The sequence below is a fragment of the Dryas octopetala genome, chromosome 9, assembly GCF_963921425.1.
Source record: "Dryas octopetala chromosome 9, drDryOcto1.1, whole genome shotgun sequence".
Classification (NCBI taxonomy): domain Eukaryota; kingdom Viridiplantae; phylum Streptophyta; class Magnoliopsida; order Rosales; family Rosaceae; genus Dryas; species Dryas octopetala.
The window spans coordinates 5,772,084-5,793,921 of NC_141374.1; the positions used below are offsets into that span (position 1 = coordinate 5,772,084).

Consider the following 21,838-nt stretch of genomic DNA (forward strand, 5'->3'; position numbering starts at 1 on the left):
AAAAGCACTTTGAGCAAAAACACTTCCTATGGAAGGAGTGCCAAACATGAAATTACAAAGAGAGCTGCTATTTGCACACCTTTTTTTTTTTTTTCTTTTTTCACACACTTTTCTCCTACACATCTCCTACTATTTTTTAAAATGTAAAATTTCTCTTTAACATACCCCTCTCATTATCAAAATACCTTCAATCTCATTAATCTTATCAAATTTCTCTTACACACCCCACTCAATCCATTCAAACAATACACACTCACTCAACCCTTTCAGACAATACACACCCCCACCCTCAACCTCACGCCCACCCGATCCTAGCCAAGAACACACCTATATATACCAACATCATCATCAGAGTCGTCACCACTGCCGTCAACTCAGCCGTCGAAGTCGCCATTAACTCACTACAGTCAATCCGCTGGGGGGTCTCACCACCTTACTACAACATCATAGCCATTGTTGTCAACCCATAGTAATTGCCTTAAGCAAAATTATTTTGATTCATATGCAAATGTAGGTTTTTTTTATCAAATTTAAATTGGTTAATCCATTTCAAGACCTATTTTTTTATGTTTGAGATAATTTGAAGTGCGGGTTTTCTGGGTTTCAAGATTGAAATTTCGGGTTTAGGTTATAGGGTTTCACAAGTCGTTCGGCACTAGTTTACCGAACATTTCGGTTTCGTTCGGTAGTAAGCTATCGAACCTTTCAGTTTCATTCGACAGCTTACTACCGAACGAAACCAAAATGTTCAGCAAACCAATGCCAAACGACCTGCAAATCCGAAAATAAATAACCAGAAAATTCACTCTTTCACTCTTGCACTCTAAAAAATCTCACTCCAAATCAACGCAAATAGACCAAAAAGGTATTGGGATTGATTAACCAATTGAAATTAGATAAGAAAACATTTGATGTACATTCAAATGCAAAAATTTTAGGTTAAGACATGCCTCCCACTTCCAATGGCCATGGTGGAGAGATGATGCATGGCGGCGATGAAAGCAGGTTGACAGCGGGAGGTGAGTGTTGGCAATTTTGGGATGGAGGTGGGTCACGGGTGGGGTGTGTTTTGGTTGTGGTTGGAGGTGAGGTTAAGGGTGGGGTGTGTAGTTGTGGTTTAGAAGTGTTGGTTTGAGGTGTGTAAGGAGAGGTTTTTTTTTTTTTTTTTTAATCAAATTATGTGGGTTGCCCTTTAAGGTAATTTTTTTTTTTTTTTGGGTTAAATACATTTTTGGTCCACGAACTTTGAGCGGTTTCTCAATTTGGTCCACTAATTTTGAAATGTGACAAAAATAACCCCGAATTATCCAATTTGTGTCGATTCAGGATTTTCCGTCCAAATATCTAACGGAAGCTGACGTGGCCGTTAAACGCTGACGTGGCGCACTGAATGTGCGCCACGTGTCACCTCTTTTATTTTATTTTCAGATTTTTTCTATTTTCCTATTTTTATAAACTTTAAAAATTAATTAAAAATAGCTCCGGACTCATAAAAATACACGGAAAATTCCTACGATCTCGCCTTGACTAGTACTAATTTATTATGAGGCCAAATTACCAATTTGCCCTCTGAGAGTTTTTAGAAAATTTGGGAAGTCCAAATTTATTTCTAAAAAATTAAAATACTCTAGACTCTTTGGAAATTTATAGAATAATCTCCCGAGCTTCAAAAAATACGAGGTTTACACCGTTGGTCTTCTAAAAACTAACACTACCTTTCTCGTGAACACTTACTACCCAAAAGACCTCTCGGTCTTAGAGGAAAATAAATTTTCCTCTATAAAATAAATTTGGACTTCTCAAATTTTTTAGAAACTCTCAGAGAGCAAATTGGTAATTTGGCCCCATAATAAATTTGGACTAGTTAAGACGAGGTTGTAGGAATTTTCCATGTATTTTTATGAGTCCGGAGCTATTTTTAATTAATTTTTAAAGTTTATAAAAATAGGAAAATAGAAAAAATCTGAAAATAAAATAAAAGAGGTGACACGTGGCGCACATTCAATGCGCCACGTCAGCATTTAACGGCCACGTCAGCTTCCGTTAGATATTTGGACGGAAAATCCTGAATTGACACAAATTGGATAATTCGGAGTTATTTTTGTCACGTTTTAAAATTGGTGGACCAAATTGAGAAACCGCCCAAAGTTCGTGGACCAAAAATGTATTTAACCTTTTTTTTTTTGTATCAATTAAGTAAGCTGCTATTTGCACATCATTTCCTCACTTTTTCTCACTTCACACCCCCACACTCCTCCCACAATAAAAATTTCTCATATACACACCCCTCCCAATTACCAAAATATCCCAACTTATACACACCCCTCCCAAAGTTTTCACACCCCTGAAAACCAACACACACCCCTACCCCGACACCTCCCTCAGCCACCCCCACCGCCGGCGAGGTCGCCGGCGGCTCAACCCTTCCCTTCCCTTTCTTATTTCCTTTCTCTCCTTCCATTTCTCTTCTTCCCTCTGTCTCTTCTCTCTTTCCCTCTCTCTCATCTCTCTTTCTCTTTCTATACACAGCCCACCTCCTCTCTTGCTCCTCCCCGCACCCAACTTGCACACATGCATATAGAGCCGCCAAGACCACGCCTCTCTCTCTCTCTCTCTTTCTCTCTCTCTCGTTCAATAGGTATCCGCTAAACAATCCTATTCTATTTGGCGGCTACATGCCGAATGAAACCACCGGTTTCGACGCTGGTCTGCGGAACCACCTACATATATTGTTTTTTTTTTTTTAATGTTCGAGGGTGGCTGGGTTCATGTCGCCAGAGTATGTGGTCGAAGAGAAAGGGAGAGCAGAGAGAGAGAGAGAGAGAGAGAGAGAGAGAGAGTGTGTGTGTGTGTGTGTGTGTGTGTGTGTGTACGCGTGGGGTGGCTGGGTTGAAAAGCCAGAGAGAGAAAGGGAGGGAGGTGAGAAGGGGAAGGTGGTGCAGCAGGGGAATGTGGTGCGGCAGGGGGAGGGGAGGGGGATGGCAGAAGGAGGAGGGGTGGTGGAACGAATAGTGGGAAGGAGGAGTGTTGCAAGGGGAGGTGGTGCGGCAGGGGAAGATGGATGGGAAAGGGGAGGGAAGGGGGATGACTAATCTGGGAAGAAGATAGAGGGGTGTGTAGTGTATTTTCACATTGGAGTAAATTTATAATTTCACTAATTAAGTAATAGGGGTGTGCAAAAAGAAAAAAAAGATATGCAAATAGCTACTCTCTTAAATAATTTCACAAAATAAGTTAGTGGGAGTGCAAAAAAAAAAAAAATGGTGTGCAAACAACGGCACTCATTACAAATTAGTATCTTACCTTAAAAACAAATAAGCATATCTGATATTCAGATTTGCTTTATAATTCTTAGGATTTGATATTACTCTCTTAGTATTACTATACAAGAGACGTTTTCTTTTCTCTTGGTATTGTCACTCACTCTCTCTCTCTCTCCCTCTACTATCTTCCTCAATCTCTCTAATCTCTGTAGCAGCGTGTCTGGAGGTGAAGAAGGCAAAAGACAAATTGTGACTGTGAGTATTCTTTAAATCTCTCTAGATTGTTGAGCATTCATTTGGGTTCTTAATTTCTTCATTCTCTTAATTGTTAGTGTGCTCAAGAAACAAGAATGCCTTTTCCTCTTCCATGTCATTGGGTGGTGAAGGTGTTAGGTGTCTTGGTTTTTTTCTTAAAGATCCATATTTGACGATTTATTGGAAGATATTATTGAATTTTATGTGATATCTTATGGTTGTAATTTTACTCTAACATCATCTTTTATAAATATTTATGGTGTATATCAACTATTAATTTGTCAAAAAAATTGATAGTTGATAGCTAAGAAAAAGTTTCAACCTTTTTTTCCTCTTACATTGGAAGAGATCCGTGATGTTTCTCTACCCACTCTCACCTTTAATCTCATATTTTAGTTTTCTATTATTTTGGTACCAGTTAGGAAGACCCATTTGTATAATTTATATTATTCTTGAATATAAAAATTTAATTAGTAATTTTTCATTTCCAAAGGCAAGTAGTTCGTTTTAAATGAAAATTTAAATAAAATGTGAGTTTATAATCTTTTGACATAAATTTAAGAAGGCCACATTACTTGAGGAAAACATTGGCCAAATTGATACCTATACATAAAACGTAAGTAAGGTTTGAAAGCCACCACAAATGCATTCTTTGACACCAGATACCTCCTAAGCATCCCAGTCCTTCCTTAGCCCAAAATCTGTAAATCATGAAATACCAGGAATTAAAATCATCTGAATAAAAATTACATTGAAAGACCCTAGAACTATAAGAAATCTTTGGATTCTTTTCAGTTGCAAAAGCTTCATATTCTTTTTGTTGGTTCCTGGTGAGGAAGTTTGGGTGGAGAGCAAGTCTGATGTAGGTTGAAATGAATTTAGTGACAGAAAACTAATCTCGTGTGTCTCGTGTGATTGTGATTCTATTCTTTTCCTTGACAGTTGTTGTCAATTTCTTGGCATCAACCATTCCAATAATATTATACTGAATGCATCAAACTTGTGTTTATGCTGATTCAATTTGATAAATATATTTTGAGTGTGATTTATTTATATATTGAGGATATTGCAGTCTAGGATGAGTTGGAGAAGAGGCGGTGGAAATTCCAAAGGAAAACAAGTCTGTGAAGTGAATAGCCCTAAGGTTAAGGCTGAGAAGTTGAGTGATGATGTAGCACAAATTAGCCTCGGCTCCGCACCACCAGACGATGGAGAGTGGGAGGTAATTGGCAGGAAATCCAAGAACAGAGCTGGAAGCAGTGCTGCTCCTGCTGCAAAACAAATCCAATTGGGTCCTCAAAATTCCAATTCTAAGTGTTGGTCACACCAAGATGTTCGGAAGCTACATTTGTGGAGTGGTAATGATGGATCACAAACTACCAACTCTCAGAAACCAGCTGGAAGAGGAAATTTAAGGCAGCAGTCTTACAGTAATGTGGCCCCACAACATGTGATTCACCCTCCACTGGACCATGGATGGAATTGGAAATCTAGAGCTGGTAACAATGACAACGATGTGACTGCTGCTGCTGATGATGATGACGACGAGGACTCTGATGCTGTGAGTGATACTGATGAATACGACGATGAGCTATTAAGTGATGATGAGTTTGAGTCGGATTCAAGTGCAAAGAGCCATGGCACTCGAAAGAAGAGCAGATGGTTCAAGGAATTCTTTGAAACTTTGGATGGTCTAAGTGCTGATAAGATTAATGATCCTGGTAGGCCGTGGCACTGTCCTGCATGCAAAGGTGGTCCTGGTGCCATCGACTGGTACCAAGGCCTGCAGCCCCTGATGAGGCATGCCGAAACAAAAGGATCAAAGAGGGTGAAGCTCCACAGAGAGCTTGCACAACTTTTGGATGCAGAGTTGCAGATTAGGGGAACTAGCGTTATACCTGCAGGCGTAACATTCGGTAAATGGGTAAGTTTTAAGGATGAGGAAAAGGACCTCAAAATTGTGTGGCCGCCAGTGGTTGTAATAATGAACACTATACTTGAAAAAGATGAAAATGACAAATGGATTGGTATGGGAACTGAGGAGCTTCTTTACAACTTCAGCTCTTATCCTGCTCTTAAGGCTAAACACTCATATGGTCCTCAGGGACACTGTGGGATGAGCATTTTGATGTTTGAGGCCTCGGAAATGGGCTATTTTGAAGCTGAGCGGCTCCACAAGCATTTTGCAGGGCAAGGATTAGGCAGAAATGCTTGGGAACGTAGTCCTGTCTTGTTTCGTCCAGGTGGTATTCGGCAGCTTTACGGTTACATGGCAGTGAAACAAGACTTGGATATGTTCAACCAACATTCTGAAGATAAGTCTAAGCTGAAATATGAAATGAGGTTGTACCAGGAGATGGTTCTGCACCCAATGAGGAAGATGAAAGAGAACAGCCAACAGGTTATTTGGATGAAGAACAGGGTTTCTACTAAAAAAGATGTTGAAGAGCTTCTTCGTATTGTTAGTGAGAAGCTCTTCAGGACACAGGAGGAAAATCGTATTTTGAGACAGAGGACCAAAGTGCAGCACAAAGAGACCAAAGAAGAGATGGATGAGCAAGAACAATTTTACAAAGACCTCTTTGTAAGGTCTGTCAACAATCCATCAACTTGAATGGAGCCATCACCAGATTTCGACAGCCACCATTTGAGCTCAAAGTGTCATTTTTATAACATAAATTCAACCAAATGAAGTTTGACTATAGAATGAGTCAATGGCTGCAATATCATTTTCATGGACTCGAGCCACTGTGGCTTTGTTTTGTTTTTGTGTTTTCTTTTCTTGGGTGTTAAGGATTTATAAGGTGAATAAAGGAAAATAAGTATGCAAAACCAGAATAGATAATGGGCAGTGCTAGGTTATGAGGTTATTGGAAATGGGTATGTCAATCCATAAAATATTGGGCAGTGTTGGGTTATGCTGATTTTGTTCAATTTGCTCACTTTCTCTAAAAAACAAGTTTACTTTTATCAGTTTGTCTCGGTAACATAGTTTATCCAATTTGCTTTTTTTTTTTTGGGGGGGTCTAAAGTTGATCAAATCATTACCAGAGAGATATAGGTCTCAGGTATGAAGTTAATTTTATTAGGAGTTCAATCTGAATATAAAAGCCTTTAAATATAGGGTTTTTTTTTTTTTTTTCATATTTAGTACCTAAACTTTTATTTTGTGTCTAATAGGTATCAAAATGAATTTCTGTTAAAATTGTCAACAAAAGTTAGGGGCAATATAGTCACTAAAAAAAATATATTTTAATTATTTTCTTTATATTTTAAAATTATAAAAAAAAAAAAACAAAACAAACAAAAAAAAATTATAATTAAAATATAATTTTTTTGAAGTGACCATATTATCCCTAACTTCTGTTAACAATTTTAACAGAAATTCACATGGGTATATTAGACACAAAATAAAAATTTAGGTACTCAATTGGGACAAATAAAAGTTTAGGTACCACATTAAGACAATGGTCAAAATTTTGATACTAAATATGAAAAAAAAAAAAAAAACCCTTAAATATATAAACACCTAAAATTAACCGAACCTTCAGATAAAAATTAACTGAGTGTCAACCTTTGTCCAAGTGACCCCATGAATCTTCGATAAATATAGAAAGAAAATGAAATGAGATCGAAAATTATTCATACAATAACAACAATGCGTAAATGTGTCCAGCAATAATACAATAAAGTAGTAAAAGCTGCAAAACCGCTTAAAGGAGCTTAAACAAGGCAAAACAAACTAAGCTTAACCAAACACTAATCAGAACAACAAGTCCAAGTTAATGGATACTCATTAGAGACAGCATTAACCCAGCAAAACACCACCAAGGAATAGCAACACAAGAGAGACACAAATCAGTTGAAGATACCCATAACATCAACAGGAATGACCTTTAAACCTTATATATACTGATTAGGGACATCTAAAAATGCCTGATTTATTAAATTATAAACATTTTGAACCAAATTACTTGATTAGGGTAATACATTCCCTTAACACCTCCTTAATGAAATGTTCTATGCACCAATCAATAAGGTTTGTCTATCAGTAATAATCAACGTCAATGTCAATAGAGCCATCGAAAGATTTTGACAGTCACCACTTAAGCGCAAGGGATCATTTCTATTACTCAAAACCCAGCAAAATAAGTTCTGACCATAGAATGAGTCAATGACTGGAATATCATTTATGGATTCATTCACAACTAGAAACTTATCCAATATGCGAGAACATACATTTTCATTGCATAACCAAACCAAAATAAGCACTTGATAAATCCAAAAGCCTATTTCCTTTTGAAACCAGAGGATGCAGCATAATCCTTTCCATTGTATGATCCCTTTCAGTTGCAAAAGAAACTGTACAGACATAATAATAAAAACCACAGGGGGCATAAAAGTGGAATTACTCAGCTCTAATCGTATCCCATGTATTTAAATCTGAACAAATAATCATATGAAGTTATGAACCAATGTAAATCTGAACGTCATATTCAAATGAGTCAAAAAAAAAAAAATGGCTAGAAAATTTACATGTCACTTGAGACCCTATATGGTTACCTACAGGTGCTGGCTTCAAGTTGAATTTTAGATGTCTTGACTACATGTATCAAGGAAACTGGAAGGAGCCCCCAATTTCATTATTGTCTGACGGGGGACTAATAGCCACCCAAAGAAGAGATATGGTGATTGCTATAAGACCAGACCAGACAAATACAATGGTGGGTGTCCTCCCTCGTCTTCCCATAAGCCCTTTTGCAAAGGGATAGAGATGAGCCAAGACCCAAAAGCTGAAGAATGTACCTCCAAGCAAGCTGCTCCAGTTTGGTGAAGTACTATATATTGTTCGACAAAAAGCAACACCGATTGCAATCAAGTTAGTCATCATGATAGTAATCGGAGGTACCATCAGAGCTGTCCATTTGAAGATGTAAAGATCAACAAACTCATCATTCAAATCATCACCTCCAGATTTTGATGTCAAAGTGAATGAGATCTCAATCCCTGCTATGACCTTTAGAAGACCTTGGAGTACAGCAGCCAGATGGGCACTTGTGCCTCCAATCAACCAAAACTGCTCATTCCTCCACCACTCTTCTAGTGCAATGCCAGACCACTTGATCTCAAGCACAGCAAGAAGAATGAGGGTCACCGTGATGCCCAAAAGGTATACCAGGAAGGTTATGTTGAGGGACTGAACTATGAACTCACCTGTAAAGAGTGAGAGTGCAGGAAGGAAGCAGTAGACAATGAGGAAAAAGGAAGTGAAAGGGTACATTCCAACATTCAGGTAAGCAATCCTTTGCAGAAATTTCATCCTGGAGCTGGCCAGAAGAGCATTGTTACGAGAAAAGAAGATCTCAACAGAGCCAGTAGCCCACCGGAGAACCTGGTGAAGCCTATCAGTGAGATTGATTGGGGCAGTCCCACGGAAGGCATCCCTCTTTGTTACGCAATAAATAGATCTCCAACCGCGATTGTGCATCCTATAGCCTGTGACCACATCTTCTGTCACTGATCCATAAATCCACCCAACTCGTTGGCCCCATTCGGTCTTATCCTCATACCAACAAGAGATGACACTGATTGCCTCTGCAACCGTTGATGCATCTAGAAGATCCCGAGGAAGAGTGAGAGCACCTGGCGGGCGTCCATTTTTCATGGACGGATGATCAGCAAGGGGCCGACCTTGGAATTCTGCTACTCGGATTGAGTCAACAAGGAGGCTTGAGTTTCCAAACGTTTTAGGAATAAGAGCAAGATTCATTTCCTCATCGTCAGTGTCTCCCGCTCCAATTGATTGGCTGTCTTGAGAGGAAACCTCAGGGGCAGATGCAACCGAAGAAGTTTTCTTGGGATGGGAGAAGAAACCACCGCAGCAACCATTACGTTCTTTCATGGAAGGTGGATCAAAGCCATAAAGGGCAGTCCGACGAAAGAGGCATCCTGTTCCTACATATACAGGACCCTGAATGCCATCAAGAGCACGCATGTTGACGTCAAAGAAAACAGTGTTGTGGTTGGCATAGCGGTCAGAAGGGTCAATTCCTTCAAACCTCTGAGGAAACTGGACGTAACAAATGCGCTCACCACCACGGTCCATCATGAAGCACATGCCTTCTCTCAATGCTTGGGAGTAGTAGATGTAGTGGTCACAGTCCAGGTTAAGAATGAAGGGGCCATTGGACATGACGGCTGAGGCACGAACCAGGGCGTTCATGGCACCAGCTTTCTTGTTATGATCATAGCCAGGCCGCTTTTCACGAGAAACATAAACAAGCATGGGAAGACGAATATCAACCTCACTTAGATCCATGGAATTTGAATCCACTGTTGTGCCTTGAAGTGGCTCATCGCTAGGAGGTTTCAACATCACCTACATATGATACAAATCAATATGTTAATCAGCACGTAAAAACTCACAAAGAAAGAAGCAGGTTTACATCCCATTATCATTAAGGTGGTGTTATGCAACTGTAGTGATATAATATATAAGGAACTGACCCGAAAGAAACAACACAAAGGTTAAATCCTATGTGGTTAGAAAAATATGATGAGGAATTCCATGGGCTTATCAAGGATGTAACATTTGTTAGAGCAGGAAAGAAAGGGATGGGTTTACGTTGCAATTCAATGTGGATGCATGTAAGAGAAAAGTTGGACTACACTAGTTCTCAATCTTCATTTGGGTAGCAGATACACTTGCTGAAATTCTACAAAACCAATAGAGCTCATACCTGTATGATACTGGCATGATCACCCCTAGATTGCTCAGGCGCAGAAACAGTCCAAGTACCAGGCCAGTGGGTTCCATCAGTCATCCATGTAGCTTTTGGGATCTTTACATTTTCCACTAATTCATCATTTCCACTCTGTCTCCGAAGTTTCATAGCCTTGATCTCCTCTCTACCATTATAGGCATCAGAACGTCTCCGGATTGAATCAGGAAGGCCATTAATCCTAACCTTAAATTCATCATATTCGCGCTTTACCCGCCTCCGATCCCTGACAAAATCTGAGCGAACTTTATTCTTATAAGGATCTTTCTTTAGATTGAAGTAAGCTTCTGGGTTCCTTGGCTCAATATCATGCTTCCGACAAAATGGTACCCACAAGTTGGAAAAACTTGCAGCTTCTGCCATAGCCTCAAAGGTCAAAAGTGCACCTCCATCATCAGAAACATAACACGAGAGCTTCTCAACAGGGTAGTCAGCTGCAAGAATTGATAGAATAGTGTTTGCAGTGACAAGTGGGGGTTCTTTCTCTGGATCAGCTGTAGATACGAAAACATCTATTCCTGGAAGATCAGATTTTCCAGTAGGATTGCTGGGATTCGGTGTTTCAAACTTCTCCTTTAAAACATCAACATCAGCACTGCGATTGATGGGGCAGAGCTTCGGAAGCTGATCAAGTAGCCAAGAAAAGGCAAACCATATTTCACAAACCACTGACATAGCCCACAACCAGACTGCATCATCATTTGGGTTTCTGATTCTCCATTGCAAAAATAATGCAAGAACCACCATTCGAGCAAATACTAAGAGCCTGAAAGAATATATCCACAAAAAAAAAATGTAAGCTTACAATTATATTTCACAGTTAACTAAGGACCATAATATAAAAGAGCTCTAACTAACTTATACACAATGAATTCTGTAGCATCACAAATGAACAAGAAAGTGAAAATATCTCTGAAGCTGATGACAATGAAGCACTATGTAATATGTTTGGGCAATCTGAGCCCTGTAATTAGTGAACAAGTATATTAGAGAGTAGTTATGAATTCCAGAATTTAAGAATTACTAAATAATACAGATCTTAGATTATCCACAATACACATAATTCATAAATTCAAAAGTCAAGGTAGAAGCAAACAATGACTGACGCAATAGCCAAGCACAGAAAGAACCTGGTGCAAATGGCAGTTCCACTAGAAAACTCAAAATAATTTATCTAAGGTCATTTTTTATTATTGTCTATAAACTACTTGAATTCAATCACCCAAAAGGGAACTTAAAAGCAAAGCTGTGCATCTATACCAAAAAGTAAAAACCATGATCACCATTTTGAAACTATCAACAAAAAGAACAGAAAGAAATTAACAAATCAAAAGAACAGAGGGAACTGTGGGGGAAACAGGTTTACCTATATGGACTGAGAATTGCAGCAGAGATATTCAATTTGCGCGTAAGCGGCTTCCATGGCTTATCTTGAAACACTTTAGGATCACCACCAATCCCATCATGATTCCCATTCTCAGCATCCTTTGGCCACATAGCATTTCCATATCCATAACTCCCCTTTGTCTCAAACAACCATTGGTTATGATCAATCTCATTAGTCTGACTCCTCATTAATGCTGTTGACTTTGCCGATTTTGATTTCATCAATGACAGCCTCCTCTGCATCTTTGACATCCCGGCCGTAGATGGAAGAGACAGAGGATGTTGATCATTCACAGCATACTCGGTCACGTCCAGCTCCTTATAAGGTTCCCTGCAGCCGGGACATATACCCTCACCAGTTCTTAAAGCATCCCTATAACAATCCATACAAATCTTGTAATCGCATTCACAAGGGACTATATCCAATCCTCTCTCATCAGTCACAACCTTTGCATCACAACCGGGCACATCACAGTACGACCCTTTTGCCCCGGTCATCTGGGGATGGCTAGTTTCGGACTCAATCACTTTGTCCTTCAAATGGGCTCGTGTAACGCAATTATAACCACCTGTAAATAATGAACTCGATGCATATTGATCCTCAACTCTCTGAGAAGTCGATGGCTGCATGGAAATTCCCGTGGGCTGGTTGTCAGGTGTAGGGGGTATGTGGACAGTGTAGGTAGCAAATTCAACACTCTCAATCTCACTGTCAAGGTCATTGCTGGTTTGGCTAATATGGTGAACCCTGGGGGATACACTTGAGAAATTGAATTGAGAATCAGATGCCATATTAGCTTATCACCTTTAGCACTATCCAATCTAGCACAACACCCTGAAATTCAAAGCAAAAACCAAAAGATCCACATGTTCTATCAGAAACTGAATTAAATTTTAAATAACTAAAAAAAATAATCATAGATTGATACAAAACACAAACCAAGCCCTCTCTTTTAATGAAAAAAGAAAAAAACAAATAATTATATTGATTAGAAAAATGATTTTCTTCACTGAGAGTCAAAAATAGAACACAACCAGAATTCAAGTAAAAGAGAATCAACAAAAATGCAATGGAATCTCACTGTTTCTCGAAAACTTTGTTAGTCTCTCCCTCTGAGGGAAACAGAAACTCACTCACTCTGTCTTTCCAAAACTCTTCTACTCTCTCTAAAAGAAATAAAGAAATACAGAGATAACTCTAAAAGTAAATGCAAACTTGTACTTCGAAATAAACCAATCACAGAGATCTATATAGAGTTTTAGTCAAAAGCGTACCTATTCAACACCAACTCTGTTCACCAAATTGTTAAACAATTGGAAAAAAATGACAAAGACAAAGCTTTGTCTGAAACTTTCAAAAACGCCTCCCAGAGCAAATTAAACCAAGAAAACAAGACAAAGCAAGACCAAGTCCGACCTCACTCCTGTTGTTTTTTTTTCCAAACCCTTTGACAGTTCCAACACATACCCGATCGTTCTTATGCCCCAAAACCCAACGCCAGCACTCCAATAAACCTCTTTATGATTATTTTCTCATGTGGGTATTGGCAGGTTTTGGACATTGAAGGTTTTTGGGAAGTTTGCCTTTGTTTTTTTTAGTAATGAATAATGAGGGTGTCTGTTTCCTTCTTGGGTATGAATGAATGAATGGTTTACTTTACTTGCAGAGAAACGAGCAGAGACACACTGGTCCGGCTTAGGTGGGGAATTGGGAGCTCTTGTCTTGTGGGAATGGTTGACGTTTCGGGGTTTTATAGGGGACAATTCGGGAATTTTGAGGGTCGGGTTTTGGTCGCTTTAATTTTACTTTGCAGCTTCCTACGCGGTGTGGTGTGGATGTATATCATTCCCATTTCCCATAGACCCATGCGGGTTAGAAATACAATTGGATTGATTCAAAGTACAACAACACATTATGCATGCTATTAATAATATCAGTCAATCCAGTTGTATTTGTAAGCTGTTTACAGTTGTATTTGTACGCTGAGTGCACACTCAATCCAGTTAGCCAAAACATGTACACTCAATCAAGACTCATGTTTCACAAAGTATTTGAGTAATCATTAATGTTACGTCAAATGAGTTAATGTCATGTTAGAGGGACATTGGTACATATATTTGCAGAACTTCACAAATAACTACAAATTAAGTAAGAGGTTGATTGATATCAAACATACGAAAAGATAAGGAAATCTCAATATCAATTAACCCAACAAAAAAATATGTGTTGAAGTTCTTAAAGTGCATGTCCATCAAGTTTGGTAAGGACATTTGACATTCATAACTTTCTTGTGGAGAGGATAATGGCAATAACATGGGAGTGACTGAGTACTTCAATAGTTAATCCAAGCCAAGAGAACTTTAGAGTAATAGTAAAAAAATTAGGATATTTAGAGAATTGTAAAAAAATAAAAGAAAAAGGAAAGAGATCTAAAAGATCTTTTCCCAAAAATTCTTGTTTGACCTATTCATACCGCCCTCCCTTGGGATCCTTTGTTGATCTTATCAGTATTGATATTAAGCTTAAATTAAGATTGTCGTTTTAAATTTTATTTAATTATAATGAACTCTAAATTTAAGATTTTAATTTTTAAATCTCAAAGTGATGTTATTTTTATTTTAGAGAGGAAGCTGTTAACGAGAGATTTCTCATTTATAGATAAATAAAGAATTTTTTATGGGACTCACTATACATTATAGTTTGATAATCAAAATTATATATATATATATACAAGAATGTTCTAAAGCTAACTGGTTAGTAAGTTAATACAAAACTAACCACCCAATTGGGCCAATCATATAATGTAATTTCAAAATCAGAACCGTTTATTTTTTAGGCCCTATTTCAAAGACCATCCTTGTAAAAAATCTCCAAAATCGAAAGTCATTTAGCCATTTGATTATAACAACAACTATTTATATGTTTTTATCGAAAATATTGATCGTCTATTTATTTGATCTCAATTAGATGACTAAATAATTTTCGATTTAGTCGATTTTTCGCAATAATGATCTTTGAAGTAGGGCCTAAATAATTTACGGTTCGGATTATGAGATTAGTTATGTGGTGATCCCAAAAACATGGTTAGTTTCATATTAACTTGCTAACTAGTTAGCTTTAGAGCACTCTTCTCTATATATATATATATATCCTTAACTCTCCATTTAAGAATTATGCAGGCAAAAATTAGACAAATAAAAAACTATTAAAATATTGTTATAAAATAAGAGAGAAGATACAAAGAACAAGAGAGAAGTAGGGAGAATTCTAAAAAAAAAAAAAAAAAGATAATTTCGTGTCTCTATTTATAGGCACTAGGATGACCAGGGTTATGCTCCCAAAGTCTCATGTTTTAAAACATAGGATTGAACTATATGTAATTATCAATACAATTATCTTCTAGATAAATACATGAGATAATACTGAATAAATATTGTGGACATCCACATAACTAAAGATAATTACAACAAATATCTAATTCTTTTTTTTTTTTAGAAATTTAGGTTGAAGGCATGTGGGATATAAGGAAGCATAACAATAATTACAAGGTCTTCCGCCACTATAACATCTAGCCAATTCGGAACAACACCTACACAGCTAAATAAAGAATTCCAAGCATGCAAGTAAACTGTCAACAACTAGATCTAGAAACAGCCAAAGACCATCAGATGCAAAATCATAAACTTGACCCTGTGAACGGAAAGGCAACAGAACATACGAACAAAATTCGTATCCAAAGTGAACTCAATCTCATGCCGAACTAATTTCTGATGATGGAACATAGAGATATTGAAGCGCATGAACATACCCCTCCCGTTCGAGGCACCTCCACTTTTAATTTCAGAAATAGGAATAAAAGCTCTAAACCTGTAAAACAAAACCCCAGAACTAGCAGTGGATGAAATATACAAGCATAAACCAAAACAAAATAAACAAACAAAAACCATAGCTAGCACCACCAGGCAGTGGCCATCCACACTTTGTGTGGCAGATCAAGGGCGCGAAGCCACGACCACCAAGTGCAATAGATCGAAGGCGCAAAACCACAACCTTCCTCCGTTGTTGATATTGTCATCGCAACTCCATCGTGCTGATTTTCTGCCGCTCTGCCGATAGTCCAACCCAGTGCTCACAGCCGCTAAAACTAGAGGCTGAAAAAACTTTCACATTAAAAGTTGGAAAAGCTTCCGCTTAGAGGGATGGGAGTATCTCGTATGTCATACCAAAACCACAAAAAGGAGAGGTTGGGGGAAGAGCGGGCCTGTGAGATACACAAGGGCATCACCCTCCTAGAACACTAGGCTGGGAAAGGGAGAGTTGTGGAGAGAGAATAAAGCTTTTTTTTATGGCGGCTAGGGTTTTATATTTTAAAATATCTAATTGTGATTGAATAAATAGACTAATATAGTAATTTTAGTAAATAATTGAAATGATAAGCATCTAATTAATTAAATTGTTAAATAGTCTTCGATTTATCTTGCAGGATGATCATTGAATGAAAACTTAATTAAAAAGACGACTTGGATCATCGTGCTACAATGCAAAACAGATTCCACAAAAAATTTCTTATTTACCCTTAAATTAATGAGGTAGGTAGGATTAGAAAAGCACCCTCTTATCTAAATATATAAAGCAAACTTCCCCTTAGGTGAAATTTTCATAAATTTTAAAAACACCTCTTACTAAAAAAATGCTAGGCTTATTTACATCATTGCCCCCTGTAAGATACACTTTTTTTCACTTTGCCCCCTGAAACTTAAATCCTCTCAGTTTGCCACCTGAACTTCACAAAGTTATTGCAAAAGACCCTATGCCGTTAACTTTGTCAATTTTTCCGTTAAAATAGCTGACGTGACACCTATATGGCATGAGTGAGACCCTTTTTTAGTTATGTAAAATCCATGTGGACAAAAAAAATAATTTTTAAACTAAAAATAATAAGATCCATGTCAATTTTTTATAATTTTGCTTGTCTACATGGATCTTACATAACTAAAAAAGGGTCTCACTCATGGCATATAGGTGCCATGTCAACTATTTTAACGAAAACATTGACAGAGTTAACGGCATAGGGTCTTTTGCAACAACTTTGTGAAGTTCAGGTGGCAAACTGAGAGGATTTAAGTTTCAGGGGGCAAAGTGAAAAAAAGTGTATCTTACAGGGGGCAATGGTGTGAATAAGCCAAAATGCTATGGTAAGATAATTCAAATAAAGTAAGGGCAAAATAGTAAAACAATAATGTAACAAAATTAAAAGTTATAACACAAGCCCAATGAAACTACGGCTACAAATGAATAAGTTAAAGATGTTAAATAAATAATTTAAGTAAAAAAAATAAAATGTAATTATGGGCAAGGAATAAAATTTCGAAAATTTCGGCGAAATTTCGGCGAAATTTTCGTTTTTGGGGAGGCCCGAAATTTTATAACATACCCGTTAATTTTCGATAATTTTTCGGCGAAATTTCGATAATTTTGCGAAATTTCGCTTAAATTTCGGCCGAAATTTTGAAACTGTCACACGTATATTTTTGTAAACTTTCGGCGAAATTTCACCCAAATTTCGTCGAAATTTCGAACCCATGATAAAACACAGACAAAAAGAGAAGGTGACCGACCTTGGAGGTGCCCCGGAAGTGAGTCCAAGAGCCCCAAGCAGAGGGATAGGCTTCGCCGATGTTGAAGGGTAGATCTTTGGGTCCAGTCCCAGATCCACCCACGACTCCCTTCAAGAATCTAAGCATCGCTAGAAACGGCATCGATCGTGTCTGGTCCTCTTCCTCTGATTCGCACTCTTTCCCACTCTAATTCGCCGGTCCTCTTCCTCTTCCAGTCCTCCTCCTCCTCCTCTTGTCTGGTCTTAAACGTAACTTGCTTTTTTTATTTTTCATTTTTTTTCCAAATCCTGATCGGAATGGATTGTATCATGTCTTGGGCTTGGGCTTTCTTGATCCGGAACCAATATAGTTTAGTTATGGATTGTAGGCTTGTAAGTTGTAGGCTTGTAGCCATTATTATTAGATTAATTAATTAATTATTAGATTAGTTAGCCTTGTAGGCTTGTAAGTTGTAGGCTTGCAGCCATTATTATTAGATTAATTAATTAATTATTAGATTAGTTAGCCTAGTTTGCTACTTTGCCAAATTTGATTTGGCATATAATAAAAGTTTAAAACAATATAAACTATAAAGTCTATAATATGTTTTTTTTTTTTTTTTTAGAAAAACTATAATATGGGTTTAGTAATTTTATATAAGTTTATAAACTAAATATCACTATGGAGTATTTAAGTTTATAATTTTATATAAGTTTGTAAGTATATAAGTTTAATATAATTTAGGGTTTAGAGAGTGATTTATTGTTGATGATTTATGGTTTAGAAGGTAGGGTTGAGTAAATTTAATAACATGCGGTATAGGGTACATAGAGAGTATAGCCTTATAGGGTATATAGAGGGTATAGCCTTACATGGCATAGGGTATATGGAGGGTTATAGCCTTACATGATATATGGTATATAGAGGGTATATAGTTTAGGGTTTAGGGTATGAGGTGTTTTTTATATAATTATTAATCAGTGACCCATTTTTCTAATAGTATTTGCATCCAGCGCGCATTATATTTACCTTATATCATATGAAACCTAATATATAATTTGGTTTCTTCAATATTTTTTATCTATGTAGTAGATAATATGTTAAATAAACATATGGTCAAGTTTCATTCAAAATTTCCATATTTTAATAGTAATTTCCGTCATTTTTGTCTAATTTTATCGAAATCGAAATTTTAATCGAAATTTCCACGAAAATTTCCGTCGAAATTTCTATCGAAAATTTCCTCGAAATCGAAATTACACTCCTTGATTATGGGTTAACATTAAATAGAGAAATTCAGCGCATGTCAAGGAGCTAATTTAGATAAGTATTATTTCACAAGAGCTCTCAATAGGACCAAAGTAGGGGTAGAAACGTCATACTGGTTATTCCTAGGACAACATGAAACCAAAAACAGCGGAGAATCAGAATGTGGACCGCGTGAGATATATGAATAATGGATTGGGTCCCATAGATATATATACGAATATACCTTTCTCTAAATATCCAATTTCAATCTTCAGCCAACCGCGTAACAGTGGGGCCCTCATGGACCGCGTGTGAGCTCCTCCATTTCCGTCCGAGATTTCCAATTGCTTTTCAGTTTGTGGGCCTCAAAGAAGAGTGCTGGCCTGCCTTGATTCCAGCAACACATGCGAAATAAGTGCTTTGTGTTCGGTATTTCAGTTGGTTGGTTGGTCACTTGGTCCCATAAACAAACACTACATTTCGATTTCATGAATCAATATATAATTAATTGATACTAGAACTTTGTCCTTGTACCTTCCATAGTTCTATCTATGATGCCAGCATAAATGATTAATATAATGCCAAATGTGGGTTTTACGTCTTGGAGAAATGATAGCTAGCTATCTCTTTTTTTTTTTTTTCCGACCAAAAAATCGTTCATTTTATAAATTATCGTTTAAAGTTTATATTTATAAACAATCAACTAAATCGATAATTATTTACTCATGTAACTGTTATCAAATAAATATATGGTGAATTAAATTGTTACCAAAACGGTCTATTAATTTGATAATTGTTCTATAACTAATCGATTTTTCAATTTGGCTATTTTTTTTATAAATACCTTCAAAGAGTGATCTAAAAAGTAAATTATTATAATCATAAGGTTATACTACAAATTAAAAATTATAAGAGGAATGTAGAAGAAAAACGTAGACAGGCCAAGGGAAGGCCGCTAGCATTTCTCCTATACACCTCATATTTTTTATTTCACCTTTGGCTTCATAAATGTTAGAGTACATTAAATACATTACTCGATTTTCTATTTTGATTCCTGATTTTTTAAACTTTTCAATTGAGTATTTAAATTTTGACTCGAGTGTTAGTAGGACAAAATGAATCATCAATTTTAAAACTTGATGAAACAATGTAAACTTTGTTCATTCATGTATTACAAGTCCTATATATACCTTCCTACTTTTAAACCTTACACTTTCCCACAATTTCATCTCTCTCCCCCCTCCTCCCCTCTCTTCATTCCCGTCAATATCAGAGTCAAGTGAACTATCTTACTTAAATAATTTGCTCTGCATAGATATTTCTTCATGAAGTTGAGCACTTGAATATTGTTCTTTCTTCATGAAGTTTTAAAATTAATGTTTCATTTAGTCCTAACTCCTAATTAAACACCCAAATCAAAAGTTAAGGAATTTTTTTCAATTTTTTTTTTTATAATAATAGGCGAGTGTTGCAAGAAGTGTACGTTGTTGCTTCCTCTACCGTTTTTGACTTCATATTCCGACAGATTCACCTTCATAGATTGTAGAATAACTTGTGGGGGAATATTTATGTTAGATTGTAGTTAAAATTTAACATAAAACCCGACTAATCATGTTCAATCATTTATAGAAGAAGAAGAAAAATTATATAATTGAGCGGCACTTGGAATATGTGAAAAAAGTAATTGTGGTTCATCTATTTATTTGATCAAAGTTAGATAGGCAAATGATTTCGGATTTGGCTAATTTTTTGCAAGGATGATCTATCAATGAAGATATAAAAAATGAACGGTTCGGATTGACACAAAACGACTCGTGTGGGCCCCAATAGGGTATACCTCAACATAAATAAGTTGAGGTATACCTCAATAGAAGGAGCCTGTATATATATATATATATATATGTGCAGAGCCACATAAGGACGGGTGGGACCCCCTCACCTCTAATTAATTCATTTTTCCTTTTTGATTTCTTTATTATTTTTGTTAATATATTATGACATATATTTTCTAAATAATTATTTTTGGCATAAAAAAAAGAAATAGTTTCTTATGTAGCATATGTAAATCACTAAATCCAAGTGAATCATTATATAGTTTTTTTTTAAAGGTAAATGTTGATCTGTCTTTGCTCATTTTATAAAAAAATTATTATTTTTGTTAGAAATACTTAATAATTAATTAAGTTAAGAACAAGTAATTCTCTTGAATTTTTTGTCTGTGAAAGTAATTTTAATTATGTAAAAATGATTTTATTGTTATGAATGTCCTGAGAGAAACAATTGTATATTCAAAATTAAAAAGTTATCATACAGCACTCTTAAAATTTGAAAACTCATAAAAACAAAAATATTATACTTATAACACAAAAAAGAAAATTATTAATCAACACTAAATATATTGTGTGTTCAAAAATGTTTATATAGTGCCCACCTTGGATGCAAAAAATCAGCTAAATCGGAAACCGTTAAGATATTCAATTTGAATCAAACAAATAGACGAACTTGTAGTTCGTCTATAAACACCTAAACTTTGACCACTTAATTCAACGGGTAAACAGTTTTCGATTTGACTGATTTTTTGCAAGGATGATTTATCAATTGAGATATAAAAAATGAATGTTTTAGATCGACACAAAACGACTCGTATGGGCCCTATAGGGGGATTCCTCATTTAATACTAAATAAGGGATCCCTTATTAGAAGTTATATATATATATATGTGTGTGTGTGTGTGTGTATGTGTGTGTGTGTAACATGCAATTGAGAATAGCCAATGCTTGGGTTCTCATGCTTGAGGACCAACTTTGTGTTCATGGCCAATATATCAAATGAGCTCCACCATAAGAGAAAAAGAGAGTTGGCATGATAAACCCCATCATGAGCTCATTTGATTAACTATGAGGATAAAATTAGTCCTCAAACATTGCTCAACATAATATAACCAAAATGGAAGCATGAGGCTGTCACGTTGAAAGTTCAAAATTCCTTGGTTCGTACCGACATTCTTGTGCCGGTGATGATGATTTGCATACTAAGTATCAGGTGTTCACATACGATGGCGATGAGTCAATTAGTATTTTATTACAACGATCGAGAGCATGGATCATACCAGCAGACAAAGCAATTAATATTTAGAGCAGAAATATCTCTAAAAGTCTCTTGCATATATGCATGGCTGAAAGAAATTAATATATTAAAATTAATAAAGAAAATAAATGTATGATGGATTCAAGAGTCAAGAGAAAGTTCCAGCACGCAGCTTGCAATGAGTAGCAACATTTGCCAGTATATAATAGAAAGAGACAT

The 21,838-nt window shown here is 36.5% G+C and overlaps 1 protein-coding gene and 1 pseudogene across 1 annotated transcript; one reads left to right on the forward strand and one right to left on the reverse strand.

Annotated features, from left to right (window-relative positions):
- Positions 1-4,596: 4,596 nt before the first annotated feature.
- Positions 4,597-6,154, forward strand: LOC147273410 (protein SUPPRESSOR OF GENE SILENCING 3 pseudogene; annotated as a pseudogene).
- A 1,763-nt stretch (positions 6,155-7,917) lies between these two features.
- On the reverse strand, positions 7,918-13,484 carry LOC147273411 (cellulose synthase-like protein D3). The gene is made up of 4 exons (XM_086257416.1): positions 12,962-13,484; positions 11,667-12,521; positions 10,259-11,066; positions 7,918-9,897 (listed from the first exon to the last, which is right to left on the reverse strand). Exons 2-4 carry the CDS (start codon positions 12,476-12,478, stop codon positions 8,131-8,133), a joined length of 3,387 nt encoding a protein of 1,128 aa, XP_086113542.1. The 5' UTR covers positions 12,479-12,521; positions 12,962-13,484; the 3' UTR covers positions 7,918-8,130.
- Positions 13,485-21,838: the final 8,354 nt, after the last annotated feature.

Bases quoted from the DNA above. Each gene is read 5' to 3' on its own strand.
- LOC147273411 (XM_086257416.1), bottom strand. From the start codon at position 12,478: ATGGCATCTGATTCTCAATTCAATTTCTCAAGTGTATCCCCCAGGGTT. The intron at 11,067-11,666 runs GTAAACCTGTTT...ATATTCTTTCAG, and splicing joins GCAATTCTCAGTCCATATAG to GCTCTTAGTATTTGCTCGAA. The intron at 9,898-10,258 runs GTATGAGCTCTA...TATCATATGTAG, and splicing joins ATCATGCCAGTATCATACAG to GTGATGTTGAAACCTCCTAG.